The 26,952-nt window shown below is 34.5% G+C and overlaps 1 protein-coding gene across 1 annotated transcript in view; it reads left to right on the top strand.

Moving 5' to 3' along the window:
• The first annotated feature begins 2,313 nt into the window (after positions 1–2,313).
• The window catches only part of LOC124449034, a 127,963-nt gene continuing 103,324 nt past the window's right edge, over positions 2,314–26,952 (top strand). Inside the window, exons 1-8 of the mRNA XM_046999977.1 lie at positions 2,314–2,424; positions 3,178–3,236; positions 13,805–13,892; positions 21,207–21,392; positions 21,513–21,940; positions 22,038–22,626; positions 24,907–24,980; positions 25,642–25,690. Coding sequence (XP_046855933.1) covers positions 13,817–13,892; positions 21,207–21,392; positions 21,513–21,940; positions 22,038–22,626; positions 24,907–24,980; positions 25,642–25,690 — 1,402 coding nt within the window. The 5' untranslated portion in view covers positions 2,314–2,424; positions 3,178–3,236; positions 13,805–13,816. The remainder of the gene's footprint in view (positions 2,425–3,177; positions 3,237–13,804; positions 13,893–21,206; positions 21,393–21,512; positions 21,941–22,037; positions 22,627–24,906; positions 24,981–25,641; positions 25,691–26,952) is intronic.

Below are 26,952 nucleotides of genomic sequence, written 5' to 3'. Positions count from 1 at the left end.
TTTCATTTTTGCTGGAGAAATATTAAAAATAAATTCGTTTCTTACCAGCACTGTCTATTCGTATGGCTTGGGCAATCAGAAAATAACTTATCTGCCTTGTTTTCCATATTATGCAAGTAGCATGGCATACATGAGAAGCAGGGCTGCACTAAGGTTTCCCTGGCCCCTAGTTACTAAGCGAGTCGGGGGCCTTCCACATAATTGCTCCATGCTAGCGGATTTCATTCTTGGTCCACGTTTTTTTTAGGCAGTTGCAGCTGTATTTTTCTAGCACTAATTCTATTTATCTAAATATCACTTGTTTTCGTATTGTATAGTTGTTTTTTTTAAAAATCTCATTATGAAGATCAAAATATTTGGGCCTAAAATACTCTGAGGTCCAGAGGTGCAAGGGATCGTGCAATGACGCATTTTTTAATGTAACACTGACGAGAAGTATTAAGTAACAAAAAATAAATTAGAAAGAAAGATCGGGAAGAGAGTTGTAGTGTAGTAAATAGTATATAGAGAATAGAGAAATTAGTAAATAGTTTAAGCATAACAATAAGTTTAGTGAGTAATATTATGTAAATAATTGTATTAGAGTAATATGTCTGGCGTATAAAATTGTATAATTACATAAAGATATTACCATAAAAAGGCAACAAACTTAGAGAAGATGGTTCAGTAGACCTAGAACTTTAATGATAGAAATACCTACTAAAATTTAGAAATAAAAATTATAAAAAAAACATTACAGAAAAGTAATAGGTATATATGAATAGCAGACAACTGCATGACTGGGATACAATTATTTTTACAAAGTAGCAGCTATAGGAGCATGATAGAAGATGGAAGAGTATTTTGAGAGGTTGATGAAAGAGAAAATAGTATTTGTTTAGTTTCTGATCAAGATGTTCAAAATATAATTTTTAAGAAGACTGATGAGACTGATGAGTATTATATTAAGTTTTAAAGAAACACGCGAATGTGCCAAATCGCGAAATAACCTTATGGGAATGATAAGTAAAAAAAGTATACTAGACAGGGGACGCTTTGATTTCAAGAAAGAGTACTCTAAATTACTATTTATCCCGAAGTTGCTGAATGAAAAATACTAATTATTTGATAATGTATATTCGATATCCATGCTGCTGAAAGAGCAACTATGGTATTGTATGAGTTTGGATTTTGTTCAGTCTCTATGGAGGAGGGTTAAAAAATTAGGTCAATTTGTGCAATCTCTTGCCATTATTTCCTCTCCCTCCCTTATGGTGACTGCATGCAGTCTAGACAAGGTTATTCGATGTGAAAGTTTTATTGTTTTAAAGATAAGCCCTAAACTGCTTTTTTTTTGCCATTGTGATAGCAGACTACCAGTGAAGGTTAGACAGGAAGGTTATCCCTATAAACTCTTATGTGTACAAATTTCATAGTGATATACATAGATATCGAAAATAGGTAGCGAAATGTGTGCAGCCTTTTACATAACAATAAGCTTTTAATGTTTTAAATTAAGTTGCACAAAATAATTTGCCACGTATCAACTCAAAGGACGCAACCATTTGACGCTTAACTTTTTAGAATGTTAAGTGATTTAAAAGATCAAGTGTTTAAAGTTTTGAGTCATCAACTAGTAAAAGGTTTGTAACACTAAAGATAAAGATTTATCGTGTGTGTTAACGATCTGTAAATGAGATCTTAAATAAAAATTGCTCGTCATGTGTAATTGATAAGCTTTTGATAAATATTGGTCACACCCAAGTACTATAAAATAAATATCATAGATATCCGTAGCACTTTGCAATCCCGCAATTGTACACCAATCAAACCAAGTTACAAATACAAGCATATTAACTGCTTACCAAAAAAATCACTGCCATTCATCTAAAATAAGGCGTGTTTATCATGATGTGTTCAATTGTAATTTAATTTAGGTTTATAAAATGTGGTTTTGCCTTTAGCAACGTTATTTTTTGGAAATGTAGCTTTTTAAATGTTTATCACTAAACCATTTATACCAAAGATTTCAACAAGCACAATTTAGACTTTCATTACATATAATTGTGCAATGATATTGTGTTGTTCAACAGGCAAGAGTACCACTAGTATAAAAATAAAACTGACATATCAAGCTGTAGTTTTTACCAATCACTCCCAAAGTACCTTAAACATGATATAATGTAATATAATTTACACTTCTCATTTCTATTGATGAATTTGATCGAAATGATATTCAAAATTCTAAAGAAAAACAATAAGAATCATAAAGCCGTATCTTTGCTTTACATAACAATAAGCTTTTAATGTTTTTAATTAAGTTGAACAAAATAATTTGCCACGTATCAACTCAATGGACGCAACCATTTGACGCTTAACTTTTTAGAACGTTAAGTGATTTAAAAGGCCAAGTGTTCAAAGTTTTGAGTCATCAACTAGTAAAAGGTTTGTAACACTAAAGATAAAGAATTATCGTGTGTGTAAACGATGTATAAATGAGATCTTGAATAAATGTTGTTCGTCAAATATAATTAATACACTTTTGATAAATATTAGTCTCAACATAGTACTATAAAATATACATCATAGATATCCGTAGCACTTTGCAATCCTGTAATTGTACACCAATCAAACCAAGTTACAAATACAAACATATTAACTGCTTACCAAAAAAATCACAGTTATTTAACTCAAATAAGACGTGTGTATCATGATGTGTTCAGTTGTAATTTAATTTATGTTTATAAAATGTGGTTTTGCCTTTTGACAACGTTCTTATTTTGGAAATGTAGCTTTTTTAGATGTTTATCAATAAGCCATTTATACTAAAGATTTCAACAAGCACAATTTAGACGTTCCTGACATGTAATTGTGCAATGATATTGTTATTCAACGGGCAAGAGTACCACTAGTATAAAAATAAAACTGACATCTGACATATCGAGCTGTAATTTTCTACCAATCACTCCCAAAGTACCTTAAACATGGTATAATGTAATATAATTTACAATTATCATTTCTATTGATGAATTCGATCCAAATTAATTTCAAACGTATAAATAAAAGCAGTAAGAATAATAAGGGGGTATCTTTGCTTTTACATAACAATAAGCTTTTAATGTTTTAAATTAAGTTGAACAAAATAATTTGCCACGTATCAACTCAATGGACGCAACCATTTGACGCTTAACTTTTTAGAACGTTAAGTGTTTTAAAAGGCCAAGTGTTCAAAGTTTTGAGTCATCAACTAGTAAAAGGTTTGTAACACTAAAGACTAAGAATTATCGTGTGTGTTAACGATGTATAAATGAGATCTTGAATAAATGTTGTTCGTCAAATATAATTAATACACTTTTGATAAATATTAGTCTCAAACTAGTACTATAAAATATACATCATAGATACCGGTGGCAACTTGTGATCCTGTAGTTGTACACCAGATAAACAAAGTTACAAATACAAACAATTTGCTTACCAAAAAATCTCACTCATCTAAAGGAAAGCGTGTTTATCATGATGTGCTTGCTTGCTAAGGAATTCAAATTGCTTGCTAGCATGCAATTATTTTTTTCTTTGGTCCGGACGGTATATTTATAAAAAATGTGTTATTTCATTTTACACCTATGGCTTGTGTTATTATTGAAGGAAATTTATGACTCACTTTTTATTTTTGATATTGCAAATGGACTCATGCATATAATCATTGAATAGTTTAGATATTTAAGTCGTATTAGAAGTAGAAATATTGATCAGTATGTGTGTTATCTTTGTGATAAAGTAGTTTATAAGTCCACATTTTAAATGCGGCTAAAGAATTTGCTAACTTTTTTAACGTTACACTTGTCTTTCGTCAAGCTTTGGTTGCGAAGGTTCATGTATGCAAATTCATCGCATTATAGTTACAATAAATTTAAAAGCAGATATGCGTATAGCAATATATTAATTCGTTCTAACTCTCCCTTTTTATGGTCATACTTCCAAAATATCTTAAAAACGGTATAATTTAGAAAAATTTATACTTATTTCTATTGATCAATTTGCTCCAAATTATAATCAAACTTTTATGAACAAAAACAATATAAATCATAAAACCATATCTTTGCTTTATATAACAATCTATTCTTAAGATGTTTTAAATTCCGTGGCACAAAATGATTTTCTACATATCGACTCGAAGGAGGAATATATGATGTTTAAGTTGCCAGAACTTTAAATCTTTCTTAAAAGTTAAACTGTTCAAGGCTACACGCCGTTAACCAGTTAAAGGTTTGTAAGACAAAAAAAACAAGAAATTTTCATGCTTGATTACGACGTATAAATGTGACCCATGGAAGGTTGTGGGAAATTTGAAAATTCTGAGAAATTTCAATTAGTCCCTCACATAAGGTTGACTGTTCACCCAAAACATCACAACTACTTTTATGTGCAGATTTGCATAAGTTATTCTCCTGACGAAAAATTTATTGCTGTTACCACAGCTTGTTCGATTGATTACATTGTTAAGACGCTCATTATTGGCTCGCGTCCTGGTGAAATTCGTTATACGTTGGTTACATTCTGTTTGTATTGGCAAATACAATGCTACTGGTAGTTGTTATATAGCACACCTCGCAAATACTTACAGAAGATAATAGTCTAGTGAAATGCCTAATAAAAATTAATGGCAGAAAGCTTTCCTTAAGTGCAAACTTTCACTATGACAATTTTTGCTTAATCTTTGGCAAAAAAAATTTTGAGTTTTTTTTCACAAAAGGTAAACTTGCTGGCACTGTATGTGGAGATAGATAAAGGGTTACAATAAACTTGCATGGTTTGAAGTCTGAGGTTTTTTACATCTATGAACTCTCCCTTGTAGTACCAAATTTCTAACTTAACTCATTACATAGAGGTTTGAATGGGGGTTTCTAGGGAGGTCTATGTCTGACAACTTGGTAGAAATTTTTAAAGACAATATCTTTTTTGGAATAGCATTATTGTAAAACAAATTTTACGTTCCTAGACATGCTAATGAGCCATATATTTGGCATGATAATGAGCCTAAATATTTGGCAAAACATTCAAGAATTGTTCACTTCAGGTGTTTTTTGAAAAAAACGTAAGCAAAATGTGTTGTTTTTACGTAAAAATGATGCCCACAAAATGCATTTTGTATTGCTCTAAAACGGTGAAAATGGCATTTCCAAGTCTCTGAAATCCAAAATTTCCATGGGGAGAATGCTTTGGCCCCCCTGGAAGCTGAGCGCCTACGACGTTTTATGACTGATGTTTGAAAAATCCTAGATCCGACCCCCTGAGTGCACTAAAACAGACTTGCTTTCACTCGGTATACTTTGAAACTTAATTGTCTTTGTTGGTCTTGAAATACATCCCAAGTTTTTCTGATATGTAAATTAGAGAGCGTATGTACCTTCATGTTGTAATTGACATATCTTAAAATCATGTTTTACTTCGTTAGTGCAGTACAAAACAGTTTGTATTTTTCTGAACTTTTTTATTGTTGTATAAACTGATCACCTAACTAATATAAAGCAACAATGTTTATTTTTGCCTAAAATAAATACAAATAACGAATATGTTAATTACAAAATGACTGAACATACCTCCCTAATTTATATATTACAAAGTTTCAATACATCCAAAATTAAGCATGCAAATATTAATGTCAAAAAATAGTTTGTGACACTATTTCGTGACATAGGCACTTAAAGAAATAAGATTAAATGGAGACACGAAAAGAATCCAAAAAAGTCTTCGTTTTAGATTCGCGTATGCGTTATAATGAATATTGCCATAATTTGCCAAGTAAGGAACAAATTCAGTTCCTTATCACAATCTTTCTGCGTCCATGTTCTCTATCATAATTCTTGCTATCAATTTGAGCTAAATCAGCTTTGCACTAGTTTCTCCTCCCCTTCTCGCCGGTAAGTAAAGTATTTTCCAGGAGTTGCACTGAAATAGTTCTCTTTAATAAAAAAACATGGTTTGTATGGAACCTTTTTCATATCTTCTAAAATCCTCTATTATACTGCAGTCTCTCTCAAGTCATGAGCTTCGCGCTTTTTTCTCGCAACAAGAAACTCGTGCTCTTTACCAAGCGAGCTTAAAAAGTCTTTAAACAATCAAAATTTTGCTGGTTTTACTTTCATTTTATAAATAAGAGTGTATTATATATTTTATAATTTACGCTTATCTCTTTGTTGCTCTCAAAAAGCTGGTTAAACGTCGGGTTTTTAAACTATGCCAGCAGATTATCTTAAAGTATATGTTGAACCTGGTTTCAATAATTTATGTAAAACTATAGACATACTTATGTAATATTGCAATTTTTCAAAGTATGTTCGGTAATTAAAGAAATATGGCACACATGTGTGACCTAATATATGCTGACACAGTAAAAGTAGAAGAGATTGATCACAGCGATCTTATAAACTTGATTGTTGTGGAATTTCTCAGTAAAAAGATTCAAGAGTTACCATGATCTGAAAACCATGGAAGTCAACCTGAACCTTGGACAGATTATTAGAACTGTTTGGAAATGTTGACTGAGGAAGATCAATGGTTCCTTTTTGTTGATTGTGCACTAAATGTTATCAATCGAGAACTTGTGTGGCATGGTATATCAGAAGCCTTCAAATTTCTTAAGTACCATTAACCTTCTCAATCTCAGAAGAAATACTTTGAAAATCTGTTAAATGCAACTTGATAAGAGCTGATGTCAATTTATACAAAGACAAAAAAACTTCCTGTTTTTCAACATGTTTTTCATTTTGTTGATAGTAGCTGTAAACTAAAGTATAAATCTCCAGTGTAATTGTTTTTGAGTAATGTAAATTTTTTAGATATCATACTTCGCTTTCAGTTGTATGTGTACTGTTATTGACGAAACGCGTTTATGAAAAAATGGAGAATTGTATCTGCAAAGGAGAAACACGATCTATACCATCTAATACAAAGATTGCACCTGCTCAAAACCAGTTATAACTACCGCAAAACACTTACTCAAATGCTCATGTCTCATGACTTGCACGAACTTACTCAATGTTATGCAGATATTTATAATGGCAATAGTATCAGTTAAGATTGCACCTACATTGGCCTTACGAGCGTATGAGCAATGGCTCATAACAATGTATAATTGCTCATAAACACTTACTCAAATACTAATATCACATTACTTACACGAACACGTTCCTTTACATACAGACATACATAGTGATAATAGCATCAGTTAAGAATGAACCTTCATTTGTCTTATGAGCTGATGAGCTCTTATTTCAAACAACTTATAACTGCTCATAAACACTTGCACAAATGTTCATAAATGCACGTTGCTACCTAAAAACATTGCATTTTCAGAAAGGTCTTGCAGACGGAATGACCTGCAAATATTGTGGAAAAGTATTTCATCGAGGTTCTAACTTACGCCGTCACTGGAAAGAGTACTGGCCACAGAGGCATCAGGGAGAATGGTCTCAATCAGAATCTAACAGTCAGGACATAAAGGTTGAAGATAATGCTTCGACAAGTTAAAGATGAATATGAAATTTTAATGTTACAGAAAGAGATGTTAAGCCAAAAGAGGAAACAGTTCCTTGGATACCGCTGATAGAAAAGGAAAGAGAAAGAAGTGATGCAGTATTTGATAAAATAAAAGAAAGCCTTTTGAACAGGTGTCTAGATAAGCAATCAGCTGAACATCAAGCATATTCTAACATTCTGCGTGTGTAGTCACAATCAATTAGCACTTCGCTAGAGAATCTCGAAACACTACACACGCGTGTCTGGGTGTAATCTGGGTGTTTGGTGAAATTTTCCTATTGATGATTTTACTGCGTAGTGTGGTAGAATTAATATACACGACAAGTGTTTTTTTAAATAGACATCCTTCAACATCTCATGATGCCATCTTCATCAAGATGCCATCATGAGATGTTGAAACATGTCTATTTTATAAAAACTTGTCGTGTATATTAATTGCTCATTAGCAATAGTGCTTTTACGAAATTGTGGTAGAATTAGTAAGTGTTGTGTTCATCTTCTCGTCGTCAACTTGAAAGTGCAAGTTCTGTGAGATAGTCATAAAACACGAATTTTGAAAACATTTACTAGGGTAAATTTACTTAAATGGTTTTTATCATGAAAAGAGCAAGGTAAAAGGTCAGAACTATTGTTGAAACATTTTATAGCAACAGCGCAGTGTAGTGTTTACAACAAATTGTGTGCAATGTAAGTTGCATTTTAATCATATTTATCTGATAGTATTATGATTTATCTGGGTTTACTATTATAGACTAGAAAGTATAAATGTAATAAATGTTTGGCGTCGGCGACTCGCCTAAAATTCAAAGAATTCCGGAAGTGTTAGCTTATTCGAAAATAATAAATATATTACTACGTACTTTGGTTATACCTCGTAATTGTGCGACAAATTGCACGACTAGATAGCTTAAAGCGTTCTTCTCCAACATAATTTTAATCGCATGCTGTGGACGTTTATGTAAAAAAATTGCAGTCACAATTTGCGCGACCATATCGAGGTAGTTCTGTGATGATTCATTGATCGAAATTTTACATGTTAAGTACTTTAAGTTGTTTGACAAAATATAGTGAGTCATGATAAACTACTTGCGGGTCCCATTTAATCTGTTTACAACACAAATTAGGACATTTCTCTTATTAAATGATCTCAATGCGAGCATACTTTTCTAGTTAACTTCCAACTCAATTTTTGTTTACTTTTTTAATATTGAAATCAGAGGCGAATCAAGGGGTAGGCAACTAAGGCACTTGCCAATAATGAAATTCCTAAGTTGATCTCACTTAGATTTTGTACTATAAAGAAACTAGAACAAAAAACTTGTAAGTTAATTGTTATGTGGTTTGCAGACCAGTCAGTAATTAAATTAGTAATAGCTCTGCTGTTGATAGGCAGAGAGAAGCCAACTTTTGCCTAACTTCACTAGATGATATAGCTATTTGACAGGTATATATTCCTTTCCCCTGACGTAGACAAATTTTGCACAATTGACATCCTCTGGAGGCTTACTTATTCAATGAGTTTTATAAATTATGTGTGTTCATTGGCCTACTCTTTGCCTAACTTAAGTGGTAAGCCAAATGAATCAATCATGGTAGTCATTTAGAATCGTTGTGTTAAGCATTTTAGGGAAGTAAGTAAATTGTATATCAAATTTTTATGTGACTGCTCAATCTGCATTTGCAAGATATCATTTAGTATGTTTAAACAACCTCTATAACAGCTGTTGTGTAATATTTATGCTACTCATGCTGAAGTTTGACCAGTACAGTAATAAGTAAATGTGGAAAATAATACTCTTTACGACAATAATTAGACTATCACTGTGTAAATGTGAGTATGTGTTATATTTTTGAATCTTTATGCTATTATTTGTATAATAAGTTATAAATATTTGTCTATAGATAGGTCATATATTTGGTGATGCAATTGCAGGCTAGATCATAATTTGATCATGTGATGATAAACATGCTCAAGTCATGAGGTTCACATTCTACTTAAAGCAGTTAAGCAGCAAGTCAGTTGTATTTAATTTCTCGATTATTACCATTCTGAATGAGTTGAGTAATCTCCTTAAAACTAAAGGTGTATTCCTTTATGTAGTTTAGGTAACCATACTTTAGTTCTAAATGTTTGATATATAACTTTACTGGCAGTGACTTTGTTTTTGCAATACCCATTTTTGATTTTGTCCATATGTTTAATGTTCTAACAAGTTTATCTGTAAAAAAGGGATGTTAAATGTATATGGATGTTTGTAGATGTAAATTATGATGTATGATTATAGTGCTAATGTTATATTTAGCCATCTGATCAACATATCATTTCGTTTCCACTGAATACTGCCAACTTGAACTGTGTTAGTGACTTATCGTATTTTTTCAAGTGCAACTCTCCAAATCTACGATGGTTTGTTTGTATTCTTTCTGTAACCTCGAACCATAATTCTATAGCCTATCTCGAACTGTCAAGTATTTTTCTCTTTGGGTATCGATCTTTCCATCACCGACTCTGCCAGAGAAGGTCTTCACACGTTCAATCTTGTTCTCGCTCTTCTTCCTCGATACAGCTCACTTAGTGTAACCTTTGTCTAACTTTACGGTGTTGTACGGTATTGTAATTAGAGCAAAGCCAGTTTCTGATATATTGTACAAGGCTCACATTCCATAGTCTTCATTATATACTTAAAAGTAAAAACAGCGGGTTCCACTTCATGACTCTATCTTGGATGATACGAAGCTACAATTTGATGTGATTACAAAGGAGAGTATCTACAATGTATAAATGAATTGAATGTGAAAAGGGAACATTAAAAATGGTATGGGAAAGGTATTGAGAAGGATATATTATTAAAGGGTATTTGAAGGGGGCATTAAAAGGCGGTTTTAAAAGGCTAAAAAAGGGTAGTGCAACTGGAAAAGGGTGTTTTTTCTTTTAATACATTTCTTCTGAAGAAAGAATGGAAACAATTTCTATTCTTTCTTCAGAAACAAGAGGGTACGAAGAAAATGAAATAAATGAGTGATGTTAAAATTAAATTTTCCTATTTTTTAGGCAATCTGCCACATGTTTGTGACCTTTCATTGGCTTTATGTATGTCAAACATTTCGGCTGAATTTTTTGTTTTGAAACTGCCACTACGTCATGACGACCATCACCTGCCAGAACAACTGAGCAACATTCTTTAGTTTTTTTCAGCAGTTTCCGTTGGTGCTTTCTCCAAAATATAAATATTGATGGGAAAAGAACTTTCTATAAATGTAATTTAAAATATTAGTCACCCTCCAAATCTTCAGCTTAAACCAAAGAAACATGCCATACTTGCTGATGTCTAAAGTATGATGGCAGTAAAATAGCTTGCAGTCCCATATGCTTCATTGCTTGAAACGTTGTGCTGGCTAAAGATCTTACCACTAAGACTGCAATAGAAAGTAGAAAGTTTCAAGCTGTAATCTTAGTACCAAGCATCAATGGCTGACTTTTTCAAACAAATTCTTTACGACAATCAACATTTTTGCACATGGTTTTTATTATTACCATTGTTTCAACTTGACAAACATGAACCGATGGATTTTTTTCCATGACAAAACATGCATGTTTTAAACAACTAGCTGTGTCAAGAAGACAATATATTTCTGTTGCTTTTGCACATTGTCAGAAGTGTTGATTCTAAAGAACAAAGAAGTAACATCAAATACTAATTAGTGTGAAGCGAGAATAACCTTTCTATTTAATATATATCTTACGTTGGTTCTGAGTATTCATCATCATCATGAACACTCTCACTATTATCAACAAGATTTTCATCATCTTCTGTGTCATCAGTACTTGTTTCCATTTCAACATCAAATCATCCCCATCAGAATACTCATTATCCACAATGTCTGTTTCCACGTCTTCAAGGTTTGAGCTAGGATCAAATTCTGCATGTTGAGGAAGTATTTGCAGTGTTAATGCTGCAGTCCCTCTCAACTGCATAAAAAATCAGAGCAATGAGAAACATGCTACATTCTCAATATTTTGAAATTGGCACTGAAAGCACACCTTTTTTTCTAAGTTTTTTTAATTTGTGTTTTGCTGACAGCCATTGCACAGATAATCGTTTGTTCTGCTTTCGCAGATTGTAACACCAAGCACAATCTGCAGGCAATGTTTGGGTGCCAACCGGTTGATGGGTCTGTAAAGGCATACATGTATTTCAAATATATTATCACTTCACGCCACTGAAGTGAATTTAAATACCTGTTCTATTTTATCGATTTCAGCCAATTTAGATGCGGAGGTTAAAGTATTTTCAATGGGGAGTTCTTCTGCAATCGTTTTAGTGATGATTTCTTCTTTGATGAAATTATCAGTTGAAGTAGAGCATGATTCGCTTACCAAATCTTTTACCATCTTTTTAACCTATATACAGAATGAAACATTAAAGAAGCAACAAATAATTGCAACATGCATATCACTAACAATCGGTTTTCATCTGCCGATGGTATCTTTTTACATACCCGTCGTTTCTCTCTAGGTGTAGGATTTTTTGTTCATTGTCTTTTAGAAATATTGTTGGATAAGCGGTGATTCCAAATTCATCTTTTTTTGACCCTTGGTGTATAATTCTTCGTCCTTGAGAGTTCTACCATGTATTTTTTGTAATTTACATCAGTAAAATGAACGGAACAAACAGCCGAATACTTCGGTGTCCATTGAGCGCATTTTCTTGCAACAAAATTCACCAAGATTTTACGTCTTCGCTTCACTTCAGGACGCTCATCACCGTAAAATGGTATACGGTGAAGAGAAATTCTTTCCGCAGATATTTCTCGGCTCGAACAGCCAAAAACTGCACATCTTTCAGACATTTTGATGCAGAGACGGAGTAAATAAAGTATTAATTATAGCAAAAATCACACTTCACAAAATTTCCTGTCCTTATATTACGTCACATACTTCTTGATTCAGGCTCTCATCAAGAAAATTAAACGCGCAGCAATTTTTCTCCATTATTGCCCATTTTGAGAAAAGAAACGCATTTATCTCATAAACGAAGCCATAAATCAGAAAATCCAAAAAAATGTGGGATAAGCAATTTAAACGTCATTTCCCAGCGTACATCCGCAAAGAAATTTTTGGAAACGAATTTTACTGTTCTTCGACTAAATAACTAGTTTTATTTGTCAACTATAAACTAATAGCTAGTAGTGTACATATTTTTAAAGATTTATGTAGTTTTTGGACACTAAATGAATTTAACAAACTGCACTTGCTTGTCAATCATCTTCTTCAAAGTTATCGTATGCGCCATAATCATGCATAGGTTTCTGACGCATTTGTCTCTTATCCATTTATCTTGAAGTTTATGAATAAATCATTGGGATGTAAAACATTGAGGACAAAACACATTTTTAAATCTCAAACATGTTTGATTTAAATAATATTAAATTTGCGTTATTATTTCAACTATGGTTGTGAAACTACTTCATTTTGTGGCCATTTACTTGACAGACCGCACACATTTAAGCACTGCGTGCCTTTTTTTGTGTATCGAAACCATGGTTAAAAATCATTAGTTGATTACATTATGATGAATATTTAAATGTTGATTACATTATGTAAAATATTTTATGCGTTTATAGTAAAATCAAATGACGCCTTCTTTGACACTTAACATGACATTGTACTTTTGTATTGGACTTTCGCCAATGGAAGCTACTGTATCCTTCACAAAAAAATAAAAAATAATTTAGACAATCCAATATTTTCTCAAAACTTTAACTTTAATACTTTCAAATCATACATACAAGGATTATACACAGCTCACAATAAGCAGAACTCTTAATTAACTTCAGGTCAGCTTGCCCTCTATTTGTATCAGATATGTTTGGATAAATGAGCAAAATTATTATTCATTAATTTTTGTTGCTCTCGTTTTCGTCCAAAATGCACATTTCAAATCTTATTATCGATTGATAAAATCGGAGCAACTCTTATGCATTTAATTGTTTTAGTTTAACTCATCCCTAAATGTACTGACTTTATGCCCTTAAAAAGAACTCCAGTTGAAACTGGGATAAACAGTGACGAAAAAGACTATAGAGACGGTGAAAAACCTGATTTTTGGAGATAAAAATGAGGTGCATGCTCATTTTTATATAACAAATCATTGAATGTGTTTAACGTGAAACAGCTTTTTACTATCATGCATAAGTCGAAAAAATTTTCACAAGGTCTTTGACGCTTGACAAGTGATATTTTAATATTTATTGTTGCTTTATTTACCATTTTTTCATTTGACAGATCTTGCATGCAATGGGAGCGTCTTCTTCAACACTTTATGAAGAAACACGTGAAGCCAGGAAAGAGCGTCGCAACCCTAATATTGACGGCAAGTAAAACTCATGCTCTGTTACTCACAAATAATAAGTAATTGAATGCAAACTTCGGGTGAACTATTCAATATAAGCCAAATGACGAGAGTTTGAGTGGTATAATAAAATACAACGTACCGATTCATAGGTAAAGATAAAGTAGAGTATGTTAATAGAGGGTTAAGGGAGGTGTCAGTGAGTGATGTGTACAGAGGAAAACCAAGGAGATGCACTGAAAGAACACAAGTGAAACCTTAATGCTTTGATGTGTTGTTGCCTATTTTCTCGAGATGATTTATGGCAAAGCAACAGAAAGAGAAACATGTAATCATTTACTGTAGAAATTTTACGCTTGTGTGCGAGGAAGTCATATATTCTGCATTTTTATGAGAAATAGATCTGGCTATATGACGAATGGCTTTTAAACATTCGACTAACAAAAATGCACGATTTAAGAGTTAAAGTATTTGTATTTTTTGCTTGTTATAAAAGCAATTTTCCACACTAGAAAGACATTTTGTGTTATATTATGTACATTTTACGCACAGTTTTCAAATTTGAAAATGAAGTGGAGCAATGAGCATACATCACAACAGAGGTCAGACAATAATATCAATAATGAAATATTGAATTTTAAACTGTTTTTGTACGAAATTTATGCAATGGCATTCTTATGAATCTTTTACTATAGTTTCTGAGTAGCAGCAACTTTAAAGTACATTTAAAAAAACGATGACTTTTTATAAGCAAACATGTTTCTTCTTTAAAAATGCCATCTTCAGTACGAAATTATTCATATTACGAAATATGATACAGTATAGAAAGATACGGTATGAATAATTTGTTTACACTCAAAGGGAATGAGATATAATTAAAAGGCATTTTAATGGTTTTATCTTGAAAGTCGGTATCTTCCATTGCACGATCTGTTGTACATCCTCTAGTTTTGAATCGGACTCCTTTCGAGCAACTTTATTCTTAGTTCAGATGACTGACACTTAACAATTACTTGGTCTCGAAAAGTGATCTACAAAACTAAAATTTTCTATGTGTCATCCAAGCTTGATCACAAATTGATCGATGTGTAGTAATATTTACATATAGACAAATCTAAAAATCCTATCTGTTATATTATGCGTACAGATAAGCTGCACTGCAATCGACTAATTACAATCGAGAAATATCTCAAAGTGTATTTTTACAATGTATATTACATGGTTTTTAAGGGTTTTATTGGAATCCACCACTTTCGCCACTTATATTTTCGTATGTCACGTGGTACAAACTGTAAACATTGCGTACATTGTCACTGCTCTATCATATATTCTTATACAGCTTTGACTGATTTTGCTTGAAAAAATTTCGAGTATTCATTTCGCAATTTTATGATACGAATATCATTTTTAATTTTTTTGTAAATGGCAGTGGTTCTGTTAGTTATTTAGTTGCTAGCTTCTACAGTCAATCACAATCGACTTTAGAAAATGTGAATACTGAATAGTGTTGATGGAAACGATCGTTAAAACGTTATGTACTTTTTGTATTTCTAACAGCGATTCTTGCCATTTAAAACTGATGAAAAATAATGAAACTGATAATAAAGTATGTTTTTTAAAGTTTCGTGCACAATAAAAGTGAAATTTTGCACCATATTCAACTTTATGTTTAATTGAATGTTTAAATTAGGTACACCATAGCTAATCCAATTCTTTTTATGTTTCCTAAGATCATTAACTAGACGCTACTTTTATCATTTACCTATTGACTGTTATTTCTGAGCGATTTAAGAAGATAGTTGTGTGACGAAGCTGCCCTAAGAACACATCAATACTCAAAACTTTTTAAAGTCAAAACAGTCATTACCGTATGAAATATATGATAGAGCTGTGAACAGTATAGGGAACATACAGTTGGTCCATATCGTGTACAACTTGCCGCTGTATATTTAATTAGATTATTCGCTGCTGTTAGCCCTTTTATCATTCCTATTGGTCAAAAAAAAGCAATTGACTGGCTGCCACTATGGTAATGACATGCATAATAAAATATGTATTTCATGAAAAAATTAATGGAGTGGCTCTACTGTATATTCACTACACTGTTGCTGTTACTATGTACGCAATGTTCACAGTTTCTAGGTACCACGTGACATGCAAAATATTACTCCATAGAAATAAGGAATGAATATTATTCACAGAATGCATGTATGTATGTAAATGAAAAAGACACAAGAAGACCAAGTTTAAAGAATAAGAGGTAGACATAGAGTAGAGTATGGCCCTGTTTACACGAGACCGGAACGAAGTCCAACCGCGATACCAGCTTGTTTGGGTCATAATATTATTTACAGTAGATGTTTACATGGGACCGTTACGAAAATGACTCAGAGCGGCCTGAAGTCGTACTGCCTGCTGAACTGATCCGACTGATTTCGGAACGGTATGAATTGAAACCGGGATCAATGTAAACTCAATTTAATGCTCAAACTGGTGTGAAATGGTATCAACGCATGCGTCCAAAAGCAAATTACAGAAGCAAAATGACTAACAAGTGTAAAATTAGCCTGCAAAGGAGGCATTACGCGAATGAGGAACAAATTCTGATTTTCATTCCGGTTTGACTTTTTACGTTCTCATGCAAACAGGGCCTACGTAGATAGGGTAAAGGCCATTATCAGTGTTGTAATTTACCATTCTTTAGGCTTTATTTAACTTTAAAAAACAACTTAAATGCTACAAACAATAATATGGCGGATAAACATAGAGTGAGTACCGCTGTTCATAAAGTACCGCAGATAGTGGCACAGGGAGACCAATACCAACAAAACAATATTACAACATTTATCCTCCATTAAACAGAACTGATGATAACACTTATGAGTTCAAAGTTTAGAGTCTATTCGTCTTCAAAACCATAACGGGTTGGTGGTTTTACAGCACGCACTGAGCGCCTCAGAGGGGCATGTGGCTGTCCCAATTCAGTTGAAATACTCTCCTTCTCAACTGCTTGATGCTCAGCCGTAGCATGTGCCTGGTCATTTCCCTCTGCAATAGGCGGCACGGTGGCAGGGATGGTGTGATTGTGAGCTGGGGGCTATGGTGCCAGATCTCTCAGTGATACCATTATTTTCTGCCGTTTAAATACTTAATATGGGTATAAGTAGGGTTAGATTCCTTTAACTCTACCTGGTCAACAAGTGGGTCATTCTTGCTTGTTCTCACATATCGGTGGAGCAGAACCGGTCCGGGGGACTGTAACCAGGTGGGAACTGAAGTACCATGTGTCGAACGGCGTTTGAAGCCAAAAAATCTCTCATGTAGAGTTGAGTAGGTGGCAGTGGAGAAGAGAGACCTTGCTGAATGAAGCGCGTCAGGGAGCACCATTTCCCATTTACTGTCCGGCAGGCTTGCTGTTTTAAGAGATAAGTGAATAACTTTCCACACTATACCGTTATAGCGTTCTACTTGGCCATTGCCTATCGGGTGGTAGGGTGTAGTTCGGCTCGTAGCGATGCCTCTCTGAGAGAGGTATTCTTTAAGTTCCTGGGACATGAATGAGGCACCTCGGTCTGAATAGATGAAACCTGGCGTCCCACACAGAGTGAATAACTGATCCAAGCTTCTGATAACGGTTGATGAACTCATGTTTGGGAAGGCGAAAGCAAAAGAGAAGCGTGAATATTCATCCACGACTGTTAGCATATAGGGATTATTAGTAGTCGTAGGTAGTGGATCTTTAAATTCCACGCTGAGTCGCTCCATAGGTCGGGTAGCCTTGATGAGAACTCCTTGCTGCGGTTTGTAAAATTGGGGCTTGAGCTAAGCACAGACCCTACAACTAGAACACACCCTCTTAACTTCATCTGTAGAGTAAGGGAGGTTTTTCGACCTAATGAAATGTAACAATCGGGTGACACCTGGGTGGCATAGAGCAATGTGTATCTCTGTAAGGCTAGCTGCAGATATGGAAGCTGTGAAAGCCCGGGTAAATGAGTCAGGATCAGCGTTATCCTTACCGGGCCGGTATTTTATGGTGTAGCTAAAAGACCCTAGTTGTAGCCTCCAGTCCTGTATTTTATTGTTCTTTACTTTGGTGCGTCTTCGAATGTCAAACATGAAGGCGACTGACTGCTGATTGGTTTTGAGTGTAAAATGTCTGCCTGCAAGAAAATGTTGCCACTTTCTGACAGCTTCAATTATGGCCATTGCTTCCCTCTCTACCGCAGGATAGTGGAGCTCACTCCCTTGGAGGGTCTTGGACATAAACGCTACAGGTCTGCCTCCTTGATTTAGTGTAGCAGACTGGGCAGTTTCTGAAGCATCAGTCTATACAACGAAGGGGAGGCTCTCGTCAGTAGAGTGTAATGACGCTTTCTGCCGCTCGTCCTTCAGCATTGTGAATGCATTCAGAGCATCGCCATCAAGTGGAAATGAGGTTGCTTGTAGTAGCGGTTGTAGTTTGTCAGAATAGTTTGGTATCCATTTTGCGTTGTATGCAAACATAGCGATAACTCTTTTCAAGGATTTGGAATTTTTGGGAAGAGGGAAGCTTTTAAGTGGACGAAGCCTTTCCTGGTCTGGGGCGAGGACACCATTCCCTATACAGTAACCAAGTGGATTGATGGAAGACTTGTACTCTACTATCTTGTTTTCATTCAAAGTGAGGTTTCGGCGCTTTACAGCCTCTCTGAATTTCCTCACCTTTTCGTCGTGCCCGTGCTGATCGTAGCCTGCAACAGTTATATTATCGAGGTAAGGAAATGTATCTTTCAGGCCCTCCTCTTCTACAAACTTGTCCATCGCTCTTTGGAAAACTGCGACGCCGTTGGTTACTCCAACGGGGATGCGACAGAACTGATAAAGCTTACCATTGGCCTCAAAACTGGTAAATTTTCGGTCGGCTTTCTTGACAGGTACCTGGTGATAGGCACTCCTTAAGTCGAACGTTGAGAAGACTCTATATGAAGCTAGGTTGTTGACAATGTTGTCGATACGGGGTAGCGGGTATGCATGGAGCTCCGTGTAGAGGTTGACGGTTTGGGAATAATCAATGCAAAGCCGCTCCTTGTGTCATTGTAGTGGGTCCTTTGATACGACGACTTGAGCCATCCAGGGCGAGGTGCTAGGTTCGATTATGCCTTCAACGAGTAGGTGTTTAATTTCTTGTTTGATAAATTCCTGGTCCTCCTTGCTGAATTTCCGCGACTTGCTTGCGATAGGCTTACATTCATGGAGGAGGTTCGCGAAGAGGGATGGTTCCTCAATAGATGCTGCTGCAAGAGCACATACAGGTACCCCGTTGGGTACTTTGAGTTCTGGCTTTTTACCACCGAACTCAATGACAACACTTTTATGTTCCCTTTGAAAGTCTTGGCCAAGGATGATATCACTACAGAGATCCTTCAGTACACCTAGACGTACAGATGAATAACACTGGTGGCCTAGTTGGATGTCAACAAAGCAATGGCCAAGAACTTTGGCTTTAAGTGATGTGAGAGCCATAGATAAACTGTCATCTGACTTGAGTAATTTGAGGTTGAGCTGGTTAGCTACCTTGTCGTTGATGTAGCTATCTGAACTCCCAGAGTCAACAAGGGCAGTAAGAAAAGTACTGTTGACACTGACTTTGGTGGATGCTTGCATAAGGCTCTTTGGACAGGCGGCACTTATGGAGCAGAGTAAGGCAGATCTTATTGATGCTGTAGTCTTAGTCCCTTTCACAGCCTGAGACTGGCAAACTTTAGCGTAATGGCCAGTTTTACCACAATTGTTGCAGACACAACTGCGTGCAGGGCACTCCTTTCTATTGTGAATAGGGCAGCCACAGAAATAACGCTTTCTTTGGGGTTTGACTGCTGCTGACACATGGTTATCACTTGGTAAAGGATCCTTACCACCACTTTCTGTAGAAATAGAGGCTGCCGAGTTTTCGGTTGGAGCATAGGCTTCAGAGTTTTTCTGGGCTAAGCCTAACGCGTTGGCCTGATCAAATGCCGTCTTCAAGTCAAGTTACCAGTTCTCCAGAATTCGTTGGCGGATCAGTGGTGATAGATGACCATTAATAAATGAGTCACGGACTAATTCCTCCCTATACTGTTCTGCAGTCACACTTCTGACGTTACAATCCTTGCTTAACTTTTTAAGTTCCTGTAAGAACTCTGTACGCGACTCACCAGGCTTTTGGCGCCTTGTAGCAAGTAGATGACGTGCAAGTATTTCATTCGGAGGCTTAATATACAGATTATTTAGTGCTTCAATAGACGAGTCGAAGTCCTAAAAATCTTCGATGTAATCGTAAACGTTGTGAGAGACATAATTGATGAGAGTACGGTGTTTGTTTGGGGCTTTATCGCCGCATTCTTGAATGAAGTTGTTGAACGTTCGGAGCCTATGTTTCCACTCTTTCGCGGCTAACGGCGAATTTTGGTGCAAGTCGAGACGTTGCGGTTTCAATATCGTTTCCATATTGAAGAATTTAAATAAAGTTAAATAAATTGTTGTAATCTACCATTCCTTAGGCTTTATTTAACTTTAAAAAACAACTTAAATGCTACAAACAATAATATGGCGGATAAACATAAGAGTGAGTATCGCTGGTCATAAAGTACCGCAGATAGTGGCACAGGGAGACCAATACCAACAAAACAATATTACAACAATCAGTTTTGTACACAGTAAGAAGCGTAGAGAAGAATCAAAGAATAGGAAGTGTATGAATACATTGAAGGAAGACAAGGGGAACCTCTCCTTGTTTATCATCATGAATGAAGAAGTCTTAGCTTTAGTTAGGAAAGTGCTCATTTTTAGCAATTTTCTTACAAACACAATCTATTCATACGGTTTGGGTTAGTGTAAATTAACCATAGGCCAAATGTTTCCATGCAACGGAGAACAAGAATCATGCTCTAGAATGTAGAGTAAAGAGTAATGAGATTACACGAAGTAGAAGTTCAGATTGAGGTAGAGTGTATGTGGATGGGTTGGAGAAAAGGATCTTTTATATTAAATGGCAAAATAATTTCAACAATTATGAAAAGAAAGGTTTACAAGACAGTACAAATCCAACATTGTGTATGGTTTTAAGATAGTGGTAATGGGAATAAGACAGATGACATTTTTCTGTATCGCTTGCCTTTAATCTTAACAGGTATATGTTTGCTTGATTGATTAATTTTTGACAACTTTAATAATTGGTGCTAAAATTTTACAAAAATTTAAAGTCGTTATCAAAATTTTAAGCGTATTTGAGTAAATTTGAGGTACATATTCTTATGAATTTGATTAGTTTTGTTGCACTCACCTCTGATTGTAATACTTTTATGTCATTTGAAGAATGGCAGTTACAAAAGTTGGAATATGTTGGTCATTCAGTTCAGCATAGAGGTCAGTTGTCAAAATTGTGTTATCCCGAAACGGACAATAAACATGTGGGCAATGTACGTTTCTCGAAGAAGTTTAGGCTCGGCAAAGGATGTGATGGAACTCGTGTTTATCTTGGACTGACACAGGATGGTTACGGTAAAGCAGTGAAACAAATTCGTAAAGATAACTACCTCCAGCCTGCACAGCATGAAAAGGAAATTTTAAACAAATTCAATGCAAGAAAGTCGAAATATGTTGTGAATTATTACTTCTTAGAGGAAGCTACTGGAACAGATTATGTTTATTTGATCTTAGACTTATGTGAGGAATCACTGGAGAAGTTTGTGGATAATTCTACTATACATGACCTTCAAAAAGCTCTTCCCAATATTCTTAGACAAATTTTGAATGGATTAGCTGATCTTCATAGTGGCTCACATCCTATTCTTCATCGGGATTTGAAGCCTAACAATGTTCTCCGTGACGTAGACGGCAGATTTCTGATAGCTGACTTTGGCATTAGTCGAGTATTGAAGAATGGATCTAAAACACACATAAGCAAGCTTAACAGGGGATGTCAATTTTGGATTGCTCCAGAAGCAGTAGAAGAGAAAGATTCAAATAAAGCACGTAATGAAGATTTAAATAAAGCACGTAATGAAGATTCAAAAAAAGGACGTTACAAAAAAGAGTCTGATGTATATGTAAGTGTAAGAATGTTAACATTTACAAAACTCACAGCGAAATTTAATTTGTGAGAGTTTATATTTGCTGTTAACTTTAAATTTCTTGTTATTTTAGAATGCAGGAATGATTGCTTATTATGTTGCAACAAAAGGGAAACACCCTTTCGGAATTGAACGGCATAGATTGGACAATATGTTAAATGGAAACCCTGTTGGCTTGGACGAAATCAAGGATGAAACATTAAAAGACCTTCTGTCGTGGATGTTGAAACTACAACCAGAAGAAAGACCATCTGCCAACGAAGCCTTGAAACATCCATTTCTTATGTCGGATGACCAGAAATTTGAATTTTTATGTAAAGTTGGAAACCTACAGTCGACTAAATTAAATGATCCTCAATCTAGTATCGTGCAACATTTGAATATTGAATCTTTAAACTGGAGAAGCCAAATGGATAACGATGTTTATAAATATTTGGTAAATGGAAGAAATTATGGATCTTCATGGACAGAATGCTTAAGGCTCATTCGAAATATTGGCATGCATTGGAACGATAGACCACAACACCTACCACAACCAGAAGCATTTTATAAGATTGGCGATCACAGAGCGTATTTTCTCAAAACGTTCCCCAGTCTCCCTGTTAAGGTACATGCTGCTGTCAGGTCAAATGAAGAATTGAAATACAAACTAAAACTTAAGGGTAAGCATACTAGCTTGATAATTCACATATCGTCAAAGATATGGATGAAGCGGGGCAAGGTGAAAACAAATTCTTTTTCTTTATGTTAATATTACTAATTTTTTATGTATGTATGCCGTACGAGTTTTTATAGACTTGACTTGTTTTATTGTTTATTGATCGTGATCCCAGTCTCCCAGAAGATGAATGTATTTTACATTTCTCCTCAATGTTTTTAGTTAGTTTCGGTAACATTTCGCACCTTTCAAATATGTTAACTGTCATCATCAACTTGTTTACTTGTCAAAACGTTTAAATGTGTATTATACTGTATTGGAAGGAAAGCACGTTGCAATTAGTAATTTAAGTAGCATGTGAAATGCAAAAATGGTTTAAAATTAGGTTTTCAGAGGAATATTATTAGGCTCAGAATGAGTATAAATGTTGTTAGGTTGTAAGAATTGCATGGTCGTGGACGTTAGTACGAAATTGAGCATGTTCATTTTGAGAAAAAATAATGGCCTATATTAAAAGTGAATGCAATCATTATCAAATGCTTATTTTGTCTGTATAAACATCGCATAAACAAGTATAAACTGTTAAAATAACCAATTAATTTTGGTAAAGGCCTTCATAATCCAATTTTAACTGGTTGTCCTCGTTGCACCCAGAAAGACGTATTTTTGATTGTTTTTCGAAGCGCTTTACTCTATTCTTTACCCCCAAAGAAAAGATACTGTTGTCCGAGTTATTTGTTGCAAAAGGTTTGCGAATCTTCTAAATCGGGGATGTAACGACAACGAAAATTTTCTAGACCTAGCAAACATCGAAATTTAGTTGTTGTTTTCAGTTCTTTAGCTTTCGCCAAAGCTTTAAACTTCCCTTCTTTCCGCCAATACATCTTTCAGGTTACAAATGTCCTATACAGTTAGTATTAGTTGTAGAAATCTACATTTATCTGAGTTGAGAGTAAGTCCCTGCTCTCTTTGTTTTTCAATAAATTTATTCAATCTTTTATCATGCACTTTAACTAATTGACCAAGAACAATATTATCATCCATAATATTTTGTACTCCCTCACATCACTGTAGAACCTATATGGTAATATACTGATAAACATCTGCTGTTTATGTTATTCCAAGCATAAGTCGTTTATAATTAAATATACCACAATGGTTTACAAATGTTGTTATCCCCTCGATTCCTCAACAAATACTATTTATTCAAGGGAAACCCCCATTTTAAACATAACTTACCCATGGAGTTTGCTCTTTTGCTCTTTAAATGTTATCTCCTTCGAACATCTCGGCCAATTTTTGTTTTCTACTTTCTTCCTCAAACTAAACAAAGTTCTTTTTGGTTTCTATTCTACAGATTTCACGTCAAGGTCCATTTGGATCTATAATTGAAAATCTTTCAATGTCCCCATGTAAATATATAAATTGTAGCTCAATCTCTGCATTGCCATAATCGACGTTTATCTGAAATTTCCATATAGGACTTAAATTGGGCTTAAGCAATGTGATCGAAAATTATGCACATATGTTTCTAGTTGATTTCTTTGTGTGTATTTGACCCCACTCTTCTTAAGAGCCTCCAGGTTTTTTATCTATGATATTACAAATAGATTCACAGTTAATTAAATTGTCTGAACCTGAACGTCAACACTTCAATGTTGAGATTTTCATGCACAATTCCATTTTCAATTTTTTTGTGTACAATAAAAGCGTAATCGTCTTCATAGTCTAATTTATTATGACTCCTTTATTTACATTTCTTGGGTTTTTAACTTTCATTTGACTTTTATTTTGGCTTCTGGTTAGAAATTTATCTTTGACCTACAAATAGCTGCGGAAGGATCAACGTTCACACATGTCCTGCGTACTTTTACCACCATGCATTTGGGTTTAACTTTTGCGCCAAAGATAGAGCTACATTTTCAAGTAGTTTTAAAGTTTTAGCACAACAAAAGTAAAATTTTTCATTAAAATCACTAATCTTTTATTAATATCATTCACTACAAGCTCCTACTATCACTTACAGAACTACTGTTATTTTTACCTATTTAAAAAGATATTTGTATCAAAAAATCGCCAAAAGAACACATCAATATTCGAAAATTTCCTAGTCAAAACAATGTCTGCTCATACGGTATCCATTGGTTATTGTAAATTAACTGTAGCGCAAAAGTTTCCCGACAGTGGGTTATTGCACCTCCCATAATCTCCTTCAGACGCCAATTTTTTTTCCTGATGATGCGTAATAAAGTTAGTGTCACATGTTTTTTTTACTCCATTTTAGATGATCTTAGAATCGCCAATTACGATATCCCGTCAATTGGTCAAGATGATTTAGATTTGATGCCATTGTATAAGGTGTGTACTGTTTTAACACTCAAGCTGACTTTGGATATTTTCTGTGAGAATCTCTCTGAATACTTAACTGTATCTAATATTTCACTTTGCAAAAAGCCACTAAAATTTAATACTGAGGGCTGACGACCATACTCCTAACGTTATTTGTTATCAAGCGAGTTTTTGTAACAGACTTATACGAGATTGGACACTAAAAATGAAAGTCTAATTAACTTTTTTAAATTACAAAAGCAAGAAGATCAATCAAAATTAAAATCTAATTGAGACATGCACAAACTTAATAAGCACTTAAATAGCATAGATCGGAAAGCCACAGATAAAAATATGTACGAAAGCCGTAGTTTCTTTTTTTATTTATTTCGAGGTAAGTTAATGGCACGTCAGATATAAAAGATTAATTTTTATAAATGTAACCATTACACTTTGTCTGAATACTTGTATCAGATTTTTGAGTTTGCAAAAGCAACCGAAAATTATTAAGAGAAGCTTGATTTAACGGTAATCAAAACTCATCAAAAATAAAGGACAGTTCCTAACAGTGAAAGGCAAATGTATATCAATGTAACATCACAGCAAGTTTATGTTCTTAATTACTTGTACGTGTGATAATAATATTAATTTATTTTATCAATAATAAAAAATTATTTCAATACATTTTTAGTTATATAGTGAAAGTCCACCTTTTCCGAGATCAAAGTCATCTGTATCAGGTTAGAAATCAAGAAATATCAATGCACGTCAATTATACAACTGCCATCGTCCCTTCTTTGTATCAATGTCAGCTTCATTACAATTAGTACATGATTTACAGTTTTTGTTCAAGTAAAGTTATAGGAATATTGCTTAGCAACAATATCTGTGTTTGTGCTGCATGCTTTAATATGAAAGACTCACGATGCAAAATGGTATTTATATATGCAACAATTAAATTATATCTATTTACATGCTACATCCTCTCGCTTTCCCAACTATATACTTCATAATTTTGGCTTAGACGTAGCGTTGTAGCTCCTTTAGAACGTGATTTCATCAAAGTCTCTTGTTCTTTGTTTGTTTGTTTGTCATTCGCGTATATTTTTATATGCGCTGAATTTCTTCTTTATGGTGCTTCCTTTTCTTATTAAACTGTAACTTCGTTGTTAAAACAGAGATATGTTGATCCGAGTGAGGCTGCTAATGCACACATACACGAAATATTAGCCCTGCCAACTAATACTGGTGTTTCAAAACATAAGATAAATAACTTTTATAATACTATACTTTGGCATGTTCAAGCGCTTGAGATATTTGGGAACTTGGGAGATGTTGCAGGAAACGTGAAAAAAACTCTAGCAAGTTAGAGGAGATTCGAGCTGATTTAACAAGAGCATCACAAAATTGAGAAAAGTGAAAAGTTGGCCTTTACAGATCTAGTTGGAGCTTTGCGAGCCAGGATATAACGAAATCCTATATCACAATCTGATAAACAAGGAAAGAGAGAGAGTGTATTGAAAGAAAAGAAAGAAAACTACTATTAACCAAAGTCCAAACAAGACAATGTGTGTACTGTGACAGCAAAGACCACAGATCCATAGATTCTTACAAAGTCTAGAATGTCAGTGAGCGTGAAAAGATCTTAATGTCAAAACGAGGCTCTTTTAAGGGCACAGGGGAAAACCATAGAACAAGTAATTGCAAGAATCAGACTGTATGTATGTATGTAAATGAAAACAAGAAGACACAAGAAGAGTACGTTCCAAGAATAAGAGGTAGACATAGAGTAGAGTATGGCCCTGTTTACAAGAGACCGGAACGAAGTCAAACCACGGTATCAGCTTGTGTCAGTCATAATATTATTTATAGTAAATGTTAACATGGGACCGTTACGAAAATGACTCAGAGCAGTCTGAAGTCGTACTTCCCGCTGAACTGATCCGACTGAGTTCAGAACGGTATGAATTGAAACCGGCATTAATGTAAATTCAAATTAATG

This window comes from Xenia sp. Carnegie-2017, unplaced genomic scaffold (genome assembly GCF_021976095.1).
Source record: "Xenia sp. Carnegie-2017 unplaced genomic scaffold, XeniaSp_v1 HiC_scaffold_23, whole genome shotgun sequence".
NCBI classification, from domain to species: domain Eukaryota; kingdom Metazoa; phylum Cnidaria; class Anthozoa; order Malacalcyonacea; family Xeniidae; genus Xenia; species Xenia sp. Carnegie-2017.
This window is presented reverse-complemented; position numbering and strand designations above follow the sequence as displayed.